Source organism: Macaca nemestrina, chromosome 14, assembly GCF_043159975.1.
Source record: "Macaca nemestrina isolate mMacNem1 chromosome 14, mMacNem.hap1, whole genome shotgun sequence".
Taxonomy (NCBI): Eukaryota; Metazoa; Chordata; class Mammalia; order Primates; family Cercopithecidae; genus Macaca; species Macaca nemestrina.
The window spans coordinates 20348576-20366027 of NC_092138.1; the positions used below are offsets into that span (position 1 = coordinate 20348576).

At 42.0% G+C, this 17452-nt stretch overlaps 1 protein-coding gene and 1 long non-coding RNA gene across 3 annotated transcripts in view; one reads left to right on the forward strand and one right to left on the reverse strand.

Annotated features, from left to right (window-relative positions):
• The window catches only part of LOC105498715 (uncharacterized), a 54204-nt gene extending 48194 nt beyond the window's left edge, over window positions 1-6010 (reverse strand). For both annotated transcript variants that reach the window (XR_011612425.1, XR_011612424.1), the window contains exons 1-2: window positions 5891-6010; window positions 1957-2077 (exon numbers count right to left, since the gene is read on the reverse strand). This is a non-coding gene — a long non-coding RNA (uncharacterized lncRNA). The remainder of the gene's footprint in view (window positions 1-1956; window positions 2078-5890) is intronic.
• A 9570-nt stretch (window positions 6011-15580) lies between these two features.
• The window catches only part of LOC105498712 (G protein subunit alpha 14), a 221685-nt gene continuing 219813 nt past the window's right edge, over window positions 15581-17452 (forward strand). Inside the window, exon 1 of the mRNA XM_011770984.2 lies at window positions 15581-16847. Within this exon, the coding sequence (XP_011769286.2) occupies window positions 16724-16847 (124 nt within the window). The 5' untranslated portion in view covers window positions 15581-16723. The remainder of the gene's footprint in view (window positions 16848-17452) is intronic.

The window sequence follows — 17452 nt, forward strand, 5'->3', positions numbered from 1 at the left end:
AACTCCTAGCCTCAAGTGATCTGCCCACCTCACTCTCCCAAACTGCTGGGATTACAGGCATGAGCCACAGCGCATGGCCAGAAGTGTTTCTTATTGTAAACATATATTTATATATATATTTATATAAATATATATATAAAACGTAAGATTTGCCATTGTAACCACTTTTCATTGTACAATTCACTGGCATTAATTACATTCATAATGTTGTGCAACTATCATTCTATTTCCAAAACTTTTTCATCTTAAACAGAAACTCTGTACTCATTAAACAATAACTCTGCATTTGTCTCTCTCCCCAACCCAACCCATGGTAACCTCTAATGTACTTTCTTCCTCTATGAATTTGCCTATTTTAGATATTTCATATATGTGAAATCATGCAATATTTGTCCTTCTGCGTAGTGTCTGGCTTATTTCATTTAGAATAATGTTTTCAAGGTTCATCCGTGTTGTAACATGTATTAGTCAGGGTTCTTCCAACAGACCAATAATAGGTAAGTAGACAGATAGATATAGATGATAGATAGATATAGATGATAGCTAGATATAGATGATAGATGTAGATGATAGATATAGATGATAGATAGATAGATATAGATGATAGATAAACTCCATGATAGGCCTTCTGTAAGTTTTTACCATTTTAAATGGTTTTATAAGCCCCTACATAATATACTCAGTTTTGCCTCTTGACATATGCAGTCTAAAATATTTATCATCTTGCCCTTTAGAAGAAAAGTTTGCCAATCTCTGTGGCCAGGTGCAATCCTTGCAAATAGAATGCTTAATAAATGTTTAACAGATAGATTCATTCAGCAAATATTTATGAAACTTCTACTGAATACAAGGCACTTACCAAAGTATTATGGGGAGAGGCAGGGGTTTCAAAGTTAAATGAGAACTCATCAAAGCCCTTATTGAACTTACCACATCTAAGCAGCAATTAATTATACCTAGCTGTAAAGAAGTCAAATATTGAGGACTGAAAATTCTTCTGTACATAGGTCAGTCTTGAATAGTGACAAAAACTGAGACATAAGAACTAGCTCAATTGTTTTTAGAGTAAGATGCATCATAAATTTGGAAAGATGCATGCCATAATGTGCACACGCATGCACACAAACACATCTCCTTTTCTTTGGTCAATTCTAAAGAAATTAATAGAGATCATGAGCCACTAACGGCAACTGTCACAGGAGAAGGAAAAGCATTTGCAACAGAGTGAGTCTTCGTTCACCCCTTTTTGCTAATAAAGGTTGGCTTGCATAGGCAGCAAAGAATGCTCACAATCTGTGGATCCAAGAATTTAAATTAAAATGCTCTTGCGGCAAGAATCTGTCTTCCTCATGACAGACCTCTGGAAGAGACCCACCCAGTTGTCCCTGTTTACAAATGGAGAAGGAATACTTTTTACATTTCAGCCTCTCTTAGTGGAAAAAAATTATAAAACCATGCAAAATTGAGAAAGAATCTCAATTTTTCTCCCTTTATACTTTGGACTCTGTATGAGTGGTTCCCCAAAATCTCTGTCAAGAAATCCCCCCCTCCTCTTTTTTTTTTAAGACAGAATCTTGCTCTGTGACCAAGGCTGGACTGCAGTGGCACAGTCATAGCTCACTGCAACCTCGACCTCCTAGGCTCCAGTGATCCCCAACCTCAGTCTCTTGAGTAGCTAGGACTACAGGTGTGTGCAACCACACCCAGATAATTTTTTTAAAAGTTTTATTTTTGTAGAAATGGGGATCTCACTATGTTGCCCAGGCTGGTCTCCAACTCCTGGCCTCAAGCAATCCTTCCTCCCACCTCTGCCTCCCAAAGTGCTAGGTTTATAGGCATGCGCCACCACACCTAGCCAAGAAATCCTTTGGATAGTGTATCAGTTGGGGATTGAGTCTGACTACAAGGAACAGATACTCAATTCAACAATAACTTAAACTGAAGGCTTCATTTTACCTGCGTAAGTGAGGTCTGGACGTAGGCAGTTGGGAGCTGCTTTGAACTCCTTCTGTACAGCTATCCTCAGCGTGTGGTTTGATGTCTCAGGGTCACAAAAAGCTCTTCCATCTCCACATGTCTATGTACCAAGAAGAAGGAAGGGGAAGGGCAAAACTCTCACATGCACGTGAATCACCTGAGAATCTCATTAAAATGCAGATTTTGATTCAATAAATCTGCAGCTTTGTATTTCTAAGGTCTGCTGACCACACTTTGAATAGCATGTGCCAGGTGCATCTGTGCTCTTTTCTAGAACCTCCCCCCCGCCGCCCCGCCGTGGCCTTTATTTCCATCTTATTAGCTAGACTGTCACATGGCAACTCTTAATTCAAAAAAGATTGAAAATGTAGCTTTGTAGTTAAATACAAATTGGAGACTTCTAAGTTGGGAAAAAGAGAAAATGGATATTGTATCCTAAGAGTGTTTGCCGCAAGTAACCATTTAATTTGGAAAAACCAGTGCCAGGCACCCATCCTCTAGTTACTATCTTAAATTGGTACTTGGCAAACTCTCACAATCACCTGAATCACCTGAGGATCTTGTTAAAATGCATATTTTGATTCAATAAATCTGCAGTTTAGTATTTCTAAGGTCTGCTGACCACACTTTGAATAGTAAATTCTTCAATCACTGGATCTTCTAATCAATCAGAAAAGAAATCAGTTGATTTGTTTTTGATACTTTTTTTTTTTTTTTTGAGACAGAGTCTTGTTCTGTTGCCCAGGCTGGAGTGCAGTGGCATGCTCTCAGCTCACTGCAAACCCCACCTCCCAGATTCTCCTGCCTCAGCCTCCCAAGCACCTGGGATTACAAGCGTGTGCCACTACACCAGCTAATTTTTGTATTTTTAGTAGAGACGGGGTTTCACCATGTTGGCCAAGCTGGTCTGGCACTCCTGACCTCAGGTGATCTGCCTCAGCCTTCCAAAGTGCTGGGATTACAGGCTTGAGCCACCACACCTGGCCTTTGATAGTCTTAATGTGTGATTTAAAATTTTTATCACACGATAAAATAAAAAGCCCAAATGACCCTTAATATTCTTATAAATATTTAAAAACTGGAAGCAAATACGGAAGAAACCATCAAATAAATAGAAACTGTGGGATATTGTACAAGCAGTCTGAATGTGTCAAAAAAAAATCAATGGCATGACAAACAACGAAAGGCAGGAGGACTGTTCTAGATTAGAGACTGAGAACAACCAAATCCAGCGCACAAACCTTGACCATATCCTAGATTAAAATAATAAACAGCCATGAAAGATATTTTTGAGACAACTTGGTGTATCTGAATATGGATTGTACGTTACATTATGGGATTTTACATTTCTCAGTGTAATAATAATATCGTGTGTTTATAAGAGAATGTACTTATTTTAGACAGTGTTGGTTGAATTATTTAGAGGAGAAGAGTTATGATGTTTGCAACTTACTTTCAAATAGTTTAGTGAATTCATATTTTCAGAGAGTAAAAAGATAAAGCAAACATGGGGGGAAGTTAACAGCTGGTGAATCCAGGTAAAGAGTTTACAACTGTTCATTATACCATTATTGCAAATTATCTGTATGTTTGAAAAACCTCCAGATAAAAAAAAGAGAAAATCTTAGTCATAGAGTTACAGCACATAGAGCTGAGAAACTGATTTTTTTCTTTACTTTTTTAGAAGTATTTTGAGAAATGACCGTTAACCACAACAGAACAAGACTCTGTCTCAAAAGTATCAAAAACAAATCAGCTGATTTCTTTTCTGATTGATTAGAAGATCCAGTAATTGAAGAATTTACTATTCAAAGTGTGGTTACTGAGGAAGAGTGTTACACACAAGCATACTCATCAATAAAATGTCTCCAATAGAGAGAATACTCTGTATTGCAAAGAGCTTCCCTTCTCTATGATCCCTGAGCCTGTGGGGCACATCACAGCACTATTAGGCTGTATCGTTATAAGTGTATTGATAGACCTGTCTCCCTGGCAGGACTGGAAGTTCCATCAGAAAAGAGTCCAAGTCCTACCCATCTCTCTGACCCCAGCTGTAGATTCTAATAAACATTTGTGAAAGATGGAAAGAAGGTATGGTTGATTGACAGCAGTTGCCAGGGTAGTATGGAAGACAGCCTTAAAACCAAACTCAGTATGTGAAATCAGAAATAATCCTGGACTTGGTTGCATGCCACTGGAGAAGAGATTGTGCCCGCCTGGCCGGCTCAGCTGCCTTTATGCTCGGTGGGGTCATTAAACTTGTCAGACTTGTTTGCACTGGCAAGCAGGTCATTGGAGCCAGTTCCTCACAGGGCACTCAGCGACTTCAGGGTCCCATTGCAGTACATTACACACAAAATGAACAAAGAGCCAAAGAAAATAAAGACAGTGGCCAGAGGGAAACTATGTCACTCTTTTAAATAATCATTCCAAACAGAAACAAAAATCTCTGACACTGAAAAGCCCTCTTTTAGTTTGATTATGTAATCATTCACCAAGATCTCTTTGCTCTCCAAATTTTACCAAGCAAGCACTAGAATGTTCGACTTTATTAGCAGGATCCTTATTTTTTCCATTTTTTTTTTTTTCAGATTCAACTAAATAATCTTGATACAGATACAGGTTTTTCTGACACGTTGGCCCTCAATAATCAACTGATGCCATATCAAAGAGAGACAGTTTATAAAAAGAACTGGTTCAGGAGAACTTTAACATAAAGATTCTTCTATGTCCTCACAAAATTTTGTAAGTTTGCTGCACCTAAATAGTTTATGAATACAAGCATTAAAAAAAAAAAAAAAAAACCTATTTGACCACGGATCCTTAAATAGTAACTGAAGACACAATCAAGATCATCTGGGAAGGAAAGATTTGGCAGAATGTCAGGCCAAAACAGGATCCCCACGTTGCTGAAAAGACCCATTTGCTTATTTATATTAAGTGTAATTACTGCCTGGTCCATGTTTAGCTTATTCTTGTGACAAACTAGGAAGAATCTGATGGCCATTTACCATTATCCTTCCTTGTAGAAGTTGATAAAGTAGGTATTGAAATATCAGGTCACTGTAAAATAATCATAACTAGGCCCCAGGGTATTATATTTGTCCTACCCACTAACACTAACTTCTTCATTTCTCATGGGTCAGGTTCATTAGCCATGATTTTTTTTTTTTTTTTTTTGAGACAGAGTCTCCCTCTGTCACCCAGGCTAGAGTGCAATGGCACGATCTCGGTTCACTGCAGCCTCCACCTCCCAGGTTCAAGCAATTCTCCTGCCTCAGCCTCCCAAGTAGCTGGGATTACAGGCATGTGCCACCACTCTCGGCTAATTTTGTATTTTTAGTAGAGACAGGGTTTCTCCATATTGGTCAGGCTGGTCTTGAACTCCCGACCTCAGGTGGTCTGCCCACCTCAGTCTCCCAAAGTGCTGGGATTACAGGCGTGAGCCACTAAACCTGACCGGAGTTGGATGTTTAATATGAATAGAAGATTCATTAGAAGTGTTAATTTTGTTGTTGCAATTTGGAGACAGGGTCTTGCTTTGTGCTTTGTCCCCAGGTTGGAGTGCAGTGGCACGATACTGGCTCACTGCAGCCTTGACTTCCCAGGTTTAAACATCCTCCCGCTTCAGCCTCCTGAGTAGCTGTGACTACAGGCACACTCCACCATGCCTAGCTAATTTTTTTTTTTTTTTTTTTTTTTTTTTGGTAGAGACAGGGTTTCACCATATTGCCCAGGCTGGTCTTGAACTCCTGGACTCAAGCAATCTGCCCACCTTGGCCTCCCAAAGTGATGGGATTACAGGCGTGTGCCACTGAATCTGAATGTTAATTTTGAACAAATAATAATAACATTTTGGATATATTGGGTTAAATAAAATAGATTTAAAATAGATTGCTAAAATTAATTTCACCCTTAAGGGGCAGAGATATCCCAGCCTGGTCAGTCGGAATATTCTGTTCACTCGGCCATAATGAATCAGTTCAGGGAGGGAGCTTTGTTAATTAGGGTCAGTCTTAGAATTTTTGCTGGAATGTTGGGAAGGGGAAGTTCTCTTTCTGCAGAGGTTGCCAGCAGATACGAATAAGGGTGGAGCCTCTGGCAGCCATCTTGCCATGAGGCTGGGAGACACCCACCTGAGATGAGCGTTCAGAGGAAAGCCCACCCCGAACACGAAGAGAGATGGCTTCCCTATTAGTCTATGAGACAGGAAATGCAAGTTGCTAGTCTTTTACGGCTTCCCTATTAGTCCGTGAGTCAGGAAATGGAAGTTGCTAGTCTTTCATGGCTTCCCTATTAATCCGTGAGACAGGAAATGGAAGTTGCTAGTCTTTCATGGCTTCCCTATTAATTCGTGAGACAGGAAATGGAAGTTGCTAGACTTTTATGGCTTCCCTATTAATCCGTGAGACAGGAAATGGAAGTTGCTGGTCTTTTAAGGCCTGGACTTGGGAACAGACACAGCATCATTTCCACTATAGTCCATCCGCCAAAACAGCCACATAGCTTGCCCAGTTTCAAGAGGAGGAAACATATGCCTCACCTCACAAAGGAAAGAGTATCCAAGAATTTCTGGCCATCTTTAATCCACCACAATGACATTAAAAGGGGGGCAAGTGGGCTTCTATGTGTCTAATGGGCCATCAAGGGGTGACTCAGACACTTACGAAGATAGAAGGCAACTGTGTGTGTGTACTTTTCAGCTCTACGTTTCCAAGTGGCATTTACTAAGTTTATAGATTTTAAAATCATAAAAGAAAATTTTAAATGTCTATAGTGTTTAGGAGAGGAGAGCTTGGAGTATCCTCCGATGTGTGCTTCATTCATAATGGCCTTTTAAAAACTGCATATTTGACTCAGACACTTAAAACCAACAAACCAACATTTATTTCCAACAGGACTCAATGGGCCCAGACAGGCCATGCTAGGTGTTCATGCACTTTTCTTACCCTGCTGGGAAGCCTCAGAACATGATTTCTGGCTGTTGTTGCTCCTGGATGGTCAGAATTATTCAAACTGCACAGTGTGGACTCTTCCTTCTCCCATGGTGCAGTGGAACCATAAATGTATTCCTTGTGTTGAAAATGAAGTTTCTGATGTGATGATAAGAGTAATACAAAAATAATACTACCTACTCCTACTAAGTGTTGACTAGCTCCGGGCAAGGAGATAGAGGCTTTAAATACATACACTCTATCTTGTAATCTTCACAATAACCCAATGAGATAAGCATTACCCATTTATTCATTCAAAAATGTCTATTGAGCACTAGAGGGGTGCCTTCCTTTTTTTTTTTTTTTTTGAAACAGAGTCTCGCCCTGTCACCCAGGATGGAGTCCAATGGGGCTATCTCTGCTCACTGCAACCTCCGCCTCCTGGGTTCAAGCAATTCTCCTGCCTCAGCCTTGAGCACATGAATTCTGCAGAGCTTAAAACCAAGACCATCCCTGAACTTCTCATTCCCAAGAACCAATAAATTCCATTTTAAACTTAAGTCAGTTTATACTCAGTCTCTGTTACTTGGAGTCAATGTATCCTGGGAAACACAGGCAGCATCTTATCCCCACAAATCAGTGTTGTCAGGGATTTTTTTTTTTTTTCCTGGCTATGATATAATATAGTATAAAACAGGTAAATAGAAAATCACAAATCCCATATTAGTAACTTTTCTGAGAGTTAACTTACTGTTGAGAATTGGTCCTGAACAGTTTGGTGGTACAATTTTAGGATCATGTGGCCTCCCCTGATCTAGGCCCTAGGGATACAGTTGTGAATAAGATAATCACAGTTCTTCCTCTAATGAAAATTACCTTATTTTTCTGGTGGAGGATGATAAAGAAAGAAGGAAGAAAACAAGAGGAATCAGATAGTGACAAATGCTACAATGAAAATACAAGAGTATTTTCTGGATAATAATATTGAGTTGATGAGGAATGGCTACTTTAGGCCAAGTGGTCAGGGGACCCCACACCTAGGAAGTCACCAGTAAGTCACATTTATGTTGAGACCTACATGACAAGTAAAAACCAAACATTTCACCATCTGGAGAAAGCATGATTCAGGTAGCCAAGCAGGTAGTGTAAAGGTCCTGAGAGGTATTCAAGGAAAAAAGATTCAAGTATGACTGGAGTACCTTTGAATGAGAGGGTGAGTGTTGGGATATGAAGTTAGGTAGGAAACAGCCCTATCATATAGGGCCTCACAGTCTAGAATAAGGAGGGTTTTGTTTTTAATTCTCTGATAAAATCTATGGGATAATTTTGTTTTAACTTTAGTTTTTGTTTTTGTTTTTTTTTTTTTTTGGAGACAGGGTCTTGCTCTGTCACCCAGGCTGGAGTGCAGTGACGTGGTCATAGCTCACTGCAGTCTTGATCTCCCGGGCTCAAGTGATCGTTCCACCTCAGCCTCCAGAGTAGCTGGAACTACAGGTGCACATCACCACACTTGGCTAACTTAAAAAATTTTTTTGGAAGAGACAAGTTCTTACATGTTGCCCAGGCTGGTCTCAAACTCCTGGGCTCAAGGGATCCTCCTGCCTCAGCCTCCTAAAGTGCTGGGATTACAAATGCTTGGCCTATATGAGAATTTTAATCTAGGTAATTATGGGCTATGTTTGGGGATTTTCAAAGCTCATTCTGGGCATCCTGTCCTATGATGGGTAGATTTTAGAGGGTCAAAACAAAAATATTGTTTTAGTCCAGGTCAGACATGCTGGTGGCTTTTTCAGAAGTGGTGGCAGCAAAAACAGGAATGAACATACCTGAGAAGCCACATATGACATAGCAAGAGACAACTCAGGAACCCTCAAAACTGAAATGTGCATGACATCCCCAGAGTTGCTCAGTGCAAAAGCTGCATGCAATGGTTCCAGAATAAATTCAGGATGCTGTTTAAAGGAAGAGTCCATAATTGCTAGATGAGGTGGGGAGGTGGGGCAGAGAGGCAATTGATTAGGTGTGGGTGGTGCTGAGATGGAAAAGCCAGCTGAAAGTTTTAGAAAACAAATGCAGAGTTTTGCTTTGCACTTGCTCCATTGAGGTGCCCATTAGACATCTAAGGCAACATGTCAGAAAGGTAATTGAAGTTAGAGTTAAAGTTAAGATTTGAAATTGAGGGAAGAAGTCATTATTAAGTGATATTGTTTGTCATGGAAGAATAAATGTCTGAACACATCTAAGAGTTTGTATCACTGAGAGGTGATATGTCCTATCAGACATCAAAACATTCCACAAAATCTCTGCTTTAAGATAGTATTGATAGAAGACTAGATAATACCTCAGTGGAACCATACTCAAGGAAATGTATCTCAGTCAGTATGAAAATGTAATATATGGCAAAAATTGAAATTTAATCAGGAAAATGGATGGAATGTTCAATAAATGATGTTGGCACAAGTGGTTACCCATCTGGAAGAAAAGAAAATTTGTTTTATACATTCTATAAAAATGAACAGATTAGATAATTAAATGTGAAAAACAAAATAATAAAAGTGCTTGCATCCAGGCATGGTGGTTCACGCCTGTAATCCCAGCACTTTGGGAGGCCAAGGTGGGCGGATCACCTGAGGTTGGGAGTTCAAGACCAGCCTGACCAACATGGAAAAACCCCGTCTCTACTAAAAATACAAAAAATTAGACGGGTGTGGTGGCGTATGCCTGTAATCCCAGCTACTCGGAAGGCTGAGGCAGGAGAATCGCTTGAACCTGGGAGGCGGAGGTTATGGTGAGCCGAGATCACGCTATTACACTCCTGCCCGGGCAATAAGAATGAAACTCCATCTCAAAAAAAAAAAAAAAAGTGCTTGCAAGAAAATCTGTGCTACTGCTTGTACAACCTAGAAATAGGGAGACCTTTTAAAGACTGAAACTCCAGAAGCTATGCAAGAAAATAGAGGTATTTGGCTATGTAAAAGTAAAATCTTTTGTCTGGCAAAGATTTCATTAAAAATGATAGAGGACAAACAGTATATTGGAAAGTCTGTAATTCAAATGACAAACAGTGGATTTATAATGTTGAAGAGCTCTTTCAGATTGTCAAGAAAAAGACAAATGACCCAATTTTTAAAATGAGCAAGGGATGTGAATAGACAATTCCTAGGGTAGCAGATACAAATGCTGACAAGCATATGAAGAGATGAACAAATTCATAGGTAGTCAGGGAAATGCAAAGTAAAACAACACTTTATTGTTATTTTATTCTCTTCAGGCTGCCAAAATTAATGAGCAAAAATATTACTTGTGGGGATATAGGGAGATGGGTGCTCATATTTGTAGCAGAAATGGGATTGCTTCAGTCTTTTGCAAGGGAATCTGGCCACATCTATTAAAATGAAAAATGTATTTATCCTTCAACCCAGCAATCTCTTTCCTGGGAATCTATCTTACAGAAATAAAAATGCTAGCATATGAAGATTTATATACAAAGATGCTTTTACAACTTTGTTTTTAGTGTCCCCAAACTGGAAGCAAAAATGAGTACCTTTCAAAGGGAAAAGTTGAATAATATATGGTCCTTTCAATCATCTAGTATTATGTAGTCACTAAAAAGAATAAATCAGAGGTAAAACAGTTTACTTAGATTTCACAAAGTATTCTTGGATGAGAAAAACAAAATACAGAGTTCATGTAATGTAGCTTCGTTTTAAAATTAATGATGACAAACTTCCTCTGTGTATATTTATACATGTCTATGAAATTATTTACTCATATATAGGATTATCAGAGCACAAAGAAGTGAAGAATACATCCTAGGTTATTAACATGGTGTAAATGTAAATGGAGGGGGAAATTTAAGCAAAAAGGAAAAGAAAACAAGCCAAATAATCACTTCCAAACTTCTCATTTTAAAGAGTTCGGTTTCTTCTTGAGATTCCCCAACTTCCATGAAAAGTCACATTCAAAAACAAACAATACCAATTCCTGCCTACTCACAGTCATGTGTGCTTAAAGGCAGACTTCATTGTCTACCATCCCAGTGTTTTCAGTAACAGTTACATAATAAACAATTTCTGGTCTTCAGACAGAGAGTATTGTAGAGCAACATGTTGACATGTTGATTGTTTTAGAAAAACAGATGTTGAGAACAAGCAGCCACTAGCATCAATATCACACATCCATCTAAATATCCATCAGTTGGGAATAATAGATACAGGGGACTCCAATAGTGGGGAGTGGGGGCAAGGGGTGAAAAATTACCTATTGGTTACTATGTTCACTACTGGGGTGACAGGTTCAATTAAAGGCCAAACCTCAGCATCACAAAATATACCCATGTAACTAACCTGCACATGTACCCACTGAATCTAAATTTAAAAAAAAAATCAATCAATCAATCATTATCCATCATTGCTCCATCAACTCTCACCTACCAAACTAGAGCTAATGGGTGGGGTGGGGAGTAAAAGTGACAAGTAAGAAGGACCGAAAACATTTTAGAAAATACATTGAACTCAAATTGAAAAAAAAAAAAAGAACATGTTGGATTCAGAAAAATGAATTAGAAAATTTGGAATCGGCCGGGCGCGGTGGCTCAAGCCTGTAATCCCAGCACTTTGGGAGGCCGAGACGGGCGGATCACGAGGTCAGGAGATCGAGACCATCCTGGCTAATACGGTGAAACCCCGTCTCTACTAAAAATACAAAAAACTAGCCGGGTGAGGTGGCGGGCGCCTGTGGTCCCAGCTACTCGGGAGGCTGAGGCAGGAGAATGGCGGGAACCCGGGAGGCGGAGCTTGCAGTGAGCTGAGGTCCGGCCACTGCACTCCAGCCCGGCGACAGAGCGAGACTCTGTCTCAAAAAAAAAAAAAAAAAAAAAAAAAAGAAAATTTGGAATCATTTATACCAACACATTCAGGAGATGGACAAGCAAACTCCCACTGATGATTGAGCTCCTTAAGAGTTGATACTTACACGTACAATTAAAACTAAAGTTTTTCTCACTGAACTCTGGGTATTTTGTTTAAAAATAAAATAAAACTAAAGATGTGGTGGCTTATGTCTGTAATCTCAGTACTTCAGGAGGCTGAGGCAGGGGAGACTCTATGAAGCCAGTAGTTCGAGACAAGCCTGGGTAATATAGTGAGACCCTGCGTTTACAAAATATAAGAATAAAAAAATAGCTGGACATGGTGGCATGAGCTTGTAGTCCTAGCTACTTGGGAGGCTGAAATGGGAGAACTGCTTGAGCCTAGGAGTTCAAGGCTGCAATGAGCTATAATCACGCCATTGCACTCCAGCTTGAGTGACAGAGTGACACTCTGGCTCTAAAAAAAAAAAAACCAAAAGTTAAGAAAACATTTTATTTAATAATAATACATAAAGCAACCTTGATATTGGCTCTTTATATTGTATTCTTTTTCTTAAGAAAAAATATTGGCCACACCCTAGGAAGGAGTCACAACTGCAGTTTGAAAAATGCTGACATTTTTCAGCAAAGGTACATGGGTATTAGTGCTTTGTGAACTTCCTCAAGGTCATATTTTTACTCTATGTTACTCGTTAAGCTCGTAGATAATACATTTGCAAAAGTGAACAGCATCTTTCCAGCCCTCTACTTGCACATTTCCTTGGCGTTCTGAATTAGAAACAGGGCAGTCATTCTCTCTAAGAGGGCCAGTGGCAGGTGGGGGCAGCTCACATATACGAGTTCTTCCTAAGTTACACATTCATTTGTTTTGGACTTGCTTATTGGTTGTCACTGTCTTCCACCACAAGAACCTTCTTTTCTTGCATCTCAGACTAATTCTTCTTGGTTTCAGTATTTATTCAGTCAGCTGAAAGTTGCTAATTTAGGAATACCAGGATAAGCAAGAGAAACTTTTTACCTGTGTGTAACTCATGGATTAGAAGAAACAGACAGGTATAACAGAGTGAGATGCTGACAGTGTTCCAGCAGTAGCGAAAGATGGGTCTACCTGACAAGGGGTGGAGATGCTTCCTTAGAAGAGATGCATTTGAAAAAGAAATGACCTAATTTTGCCTAGGGTGAGAGACGGCATTCCTGGAAGATGGAACAGCATGCACAAAGGCATGGAGGCAGGAGGTAGGGAGAACACAAAATTCCATTTGTCTGGAGTTCCAGGAGAGTGATGCGAGACGAGGCTGCTATGCACATCTGTAGGCCTGGGGAGCCCCCCAGGTGACTCTGTGCTCTCACTCTTCTCTGTAAGGAAGCAGGAAGGGGTAGGTTCATATTTCAGGGTCTCAGTTTTACTTCTTTCTACTAGACTACAGCTCTACCGAAAGTCTGGAATTGTCTCATTATCTGAATCCTCACTGCCTGATACAGGGGCTGGTATGGACCCAATAGACATTCAGAGGAATATCAGACAATTAGTTCACCCTTGTAGCCACACTTGGCAGATATCTGAAACTCAGGTCCAGTCTGCACTCTTGTCTTCAAGATGAATAAAATAAAATTGCAGCTTTTTTGAAATAACTTAGGAAGATAAATATTCTCTCTTATTAAGAACTCTTTTCAAAACTACCCCTTCCTGGAAAGATATTTCAAATGGATTAATATCTTAAAATTATTATTATTTTACCTCCCAGATTCTACAGATAAGGAAGATAGAGATGAATACAACATAGAAGTATAAAAACGATTGACTTGTGATATCCCAGTTTTCTATTTCTTACCAGTGGCTGATGCTCAATAACAACTTTAGGATTTTGATTATTTTAAAATAAATTTATTTTGGATAAGTGTGAATGTCATCAAAGAAATAATTGCATGTTAGAGTCGGGTGATCCTTTTGAGCTTATTCTGGCTTATCCCTCTCATCTTATAGTTAAGGAAAGTGGAGCCTAAATAAGTTTACGTAAGTTGCCCCAAATTTTCTTTACCTTTTTTTTTTTTTTTTTTTTTGAGACAGGGTTTGGCTCTTGTTGCCCAGGCTGGAGTGCAATGGCGCAATCTCGGCTCACCACAACCTCCGCCTTCCGGGTTCAAGTGATTCTCCTGCCTCAGCCTCCCAAGTAGCTGGGATTACAGGCATGCGCCACCACGCCCAGCTAATTTTGTATTTTTAGTAGAGACGGGGTTTCTCCATGTTGGTCAGGCTGGCTGGTCTCGAACTCCCGACCTCAGGTGATCTGCCCTCCTCGGCCTCCCAAAGTGCTGAGATTACAGACGTGAGCCACTGTACCCGGCCCAAATTTTCTAATAGACAATGAAAATCAACCAAACAGCCATGACTCAGAGCAAGTTACCTTTTTGATGTGTGTCCCTTTAGTCTCTTAAAAATGTGTATGTGTATTCTCATACTAAAACTTATCATACTCTTTATATTTTTGGATCTTGCCTTTTTCATTCAATGTACTTTGAGGATTTTCTCCAAATTTATTCACATGTCTATTACTCACATATCCACATATTTCATGGCTCCAAAATATCTCATTGTATGGATGAACCATAATTTAAGTTGACCTCTTCCCTGCTGTTAGGTATTTAGGTTGTGAGTTTTTGTTGTTGTATTGGCAATAAAACCTTTGCATAAATCACGAGGCTTCTTTCTAGTTATTTCTTAAGGGAGAAATTACTGGTTCGACCAAAGGGGATGGACATGTCTAAGGCTTCAGATATATACTGCCAAGCTGACTAGCCCAGGGAAGTTGTACAAATTTGCCATAATCAATATGTTTCATAACATTTTAAAAATCTTAGCAACTTTAAACCTAATAGGTCAGTATCAGTAATTCCAGTTAATGTAAGAGTTCAAATTTGCCCTAGTTTTAATCATTTTAAAAAATTTATAATCTTAAAATGATAATAATTATGATGCAACCATGACTTTGAGAAGCCAAGAGATCTTATTCTCAAATTGTAAATGAATCCGTAAGCGCTAAGAGAGAAGAAACAGGCTATTAAATGGCCAAAGATCAAATTTGAAATGTCCAGGAGTTTTCCTGTAGGGGTCACTGTTACCGTCAATTTATGCCTGCAAGAAAACTAAAATAGTCACACATTAAAGAATGTACGCACATTTTTAATATCTGATTCCTCTACATTTCTTAAACTGCAAAATAATAAGAACATGCAGCCAGATAGCATCGCGATACCAACTTCTTTGTATAATGACACATACCATTCCACTCAATGTGCTCCTCAGTTTGAGTTGATAAAATACTTGCTACTCAAATGAAAGGCACTTATGCCTGCTCTTAGTAGAGGAAGCATTATCTAATTGCCTAACGCTCCATTAGCATATAGCCTATACTGACTTGAGAAGGAAAGAACGTTCATTGCTGTGGCCAATAGGATCCCCTCTCTCCACCTTCCCTTTTCTGCATCAAAATCTACACAGACAAAAGTCAGATGTTGTAATATGCATTTTATTGTGCCACTTAAGTACAAGAAGTGCTTTTTAATTTTAAGTTTTTATTAATGCTGCTCAAACTTGACCCTGATGTTCCAGGATCCTGGCCAAGGTGTCAGTGAGGACACAATCGCAAGGCGGCTGTTAGGTTTCGGGGCTGGGCAGGAAACTTGCCAGGTGCTACCAGGAACGTGTCAGCCCTTTCTACAAAGCAGGTGTCTTTCCCATCATAAAATGCAAAGCAATCAGCCGTTCCCTTTCTCCCCAGCCCCCTCGTCCGGAGGCCGAGAGGATATTTACCCTGGGCTCTTGCAGTTCTCTTATAATTGAACCCAGCGGCGGCTCCTTCTCCGAGCTCAGAGCCACCAGGCTCGGCCCAGCCACACTTTACAGGCAAATTGCCGAGCTGACCAAGCTGGGCCAAGGCCAAGCTGGGCCCGGGCGTCCAGGAAGCGGAAGGAGCCCGTCTAGGAAACCCGGGTGTGCGTGGTGGTGAAGCTGGTGGGCAAGCTTCCACTTCAGGTCCGGGTAGAACCTCGGGGCTTTGCGTCTCGCAGCAGACGCTTGGCGCCGCTCCTCTTCCAGCCTGCTGCCGCCTTCTCCGAGCGAGTGAGTTGGCGAAACTCACTCACCTGTCAGAACCCGGGGCCTGGCTGCCAGAGCGCGCAGGTTACAGCAAACTTCTGCCGGGACGCCACAGCCAGGGAGGCGAGTGTGGGGGCTGCTCCCTGAGAAGCCAGCTCCCACCCCCTGCTCCGCGCCCCCTGCTGGTCCCCTTTCACTTCCAGGCGCCTTCGGTTTGGGGTGCCTAGAAGGCCAAGTCCAGCAGACGCCAGGGCTGCAGGTTCCAGATGCTCCGCCTCCTCCTGCCACTTAGAGCCACAAGCGCTAGCGGGAACTTTTCCACTTGGTCTTAGTCTGCGGTCACTGCTGAGGTTTTCAGAACTTTCCAGGCAAAGGCCAGCCAGGTCCTTTGCCTCCAACCCACTCCGCGCGTACCTCCCGCCTGGGGACACCCCTAGGCCCAGAATATCCTATTCCCCCCGGAGCACCGACGTTCCAACTGTCGTCTGCGCCCCCTGACTGCTGTCCGGCTCCTGTGCCAAGGGGCGCTCGCATCTTCCCGGGGCCAGCAACACTGCCAACTTCTCGACTCGCCCTCCTTCTCCCCAGAGCGAGAGTGGGGCAGGCTGAGCCCGGATCCGGGGTGCACTCGAGTGTTCCCAGCACTCGGGATTCGCCCCCGCCTCAGAGCCGACTTTCGAGGGGGAATTGAGCCTCGGAGGTCCAGGCCTGTTAGTCCAAAGCTCAAATCGGCCCGGGTCTTTCCACACCCCTGTGCCCGTCGCGTGCTGGCCGGGTGAGTGGCTGGGCCGAAGATTCGAGTGCTCGGGGCCGCGTCGCCCCGTCGGGTGCTGAGCTGAGCCCACCATGGCTGGCTGCTGCTGCCTGTCCGCAGAGGAGAAGGAGTCGCAGCGCATCAGTGCGGAGATCGAGCGGCAGCTTCGTCGGGACAAGAAGGACGCGCGCCGCGAGCTCAAGCTGCTGCTGTTGGGTGAGTGGCTGCGTCTCCGACCCTCGCGAGCCAGGCGTTCCCCTCCCGAGCCTTCCCGGCAGCTCTACTGGCCCGGACCCGCGCGGCCCTGGAGCCCACCGGAGTGCAGGACGGCTTCCTCCTCCTCCACCTTGGAGCTCATGGATGCCAGCAACTTCGGGCCTTAGGGCGTCTGTTCTTTATATCTCTGGCTGGGCGACATGAAAACGCACCCCCTTCCCGTGCCCCCAAACGGGACAGGGACCTGTAACACTTGACCTCTTGACCGCTGTACCCTATGTGTTTCGGTGTGCCCCTCTCCCCAAAACCCCCTCCACTCCTCCGCCCGCAGCACACCCAGCTTGGGGTCTATGGTGACCCACATCTTGGGTTCAGGGCTAGCTCTGACCCGCACGCTTTCAGTTCTAGATGAAGCGTCTTGAGAATTTACCATGTGCCAGACCGTGCTAAGTTCTTACGGGCATCATCACCTGGTGATGCGGGCAGGTGATATCTCTATTCTAGAGAATTAAAACATGGAGGCCTGGAGAACTGACCAACTTGCCCTGATTGAGAAAAGGCAAAACCGATGCTAGGTCAGCTGTGGGGGTGAAGCCCATGTCGTT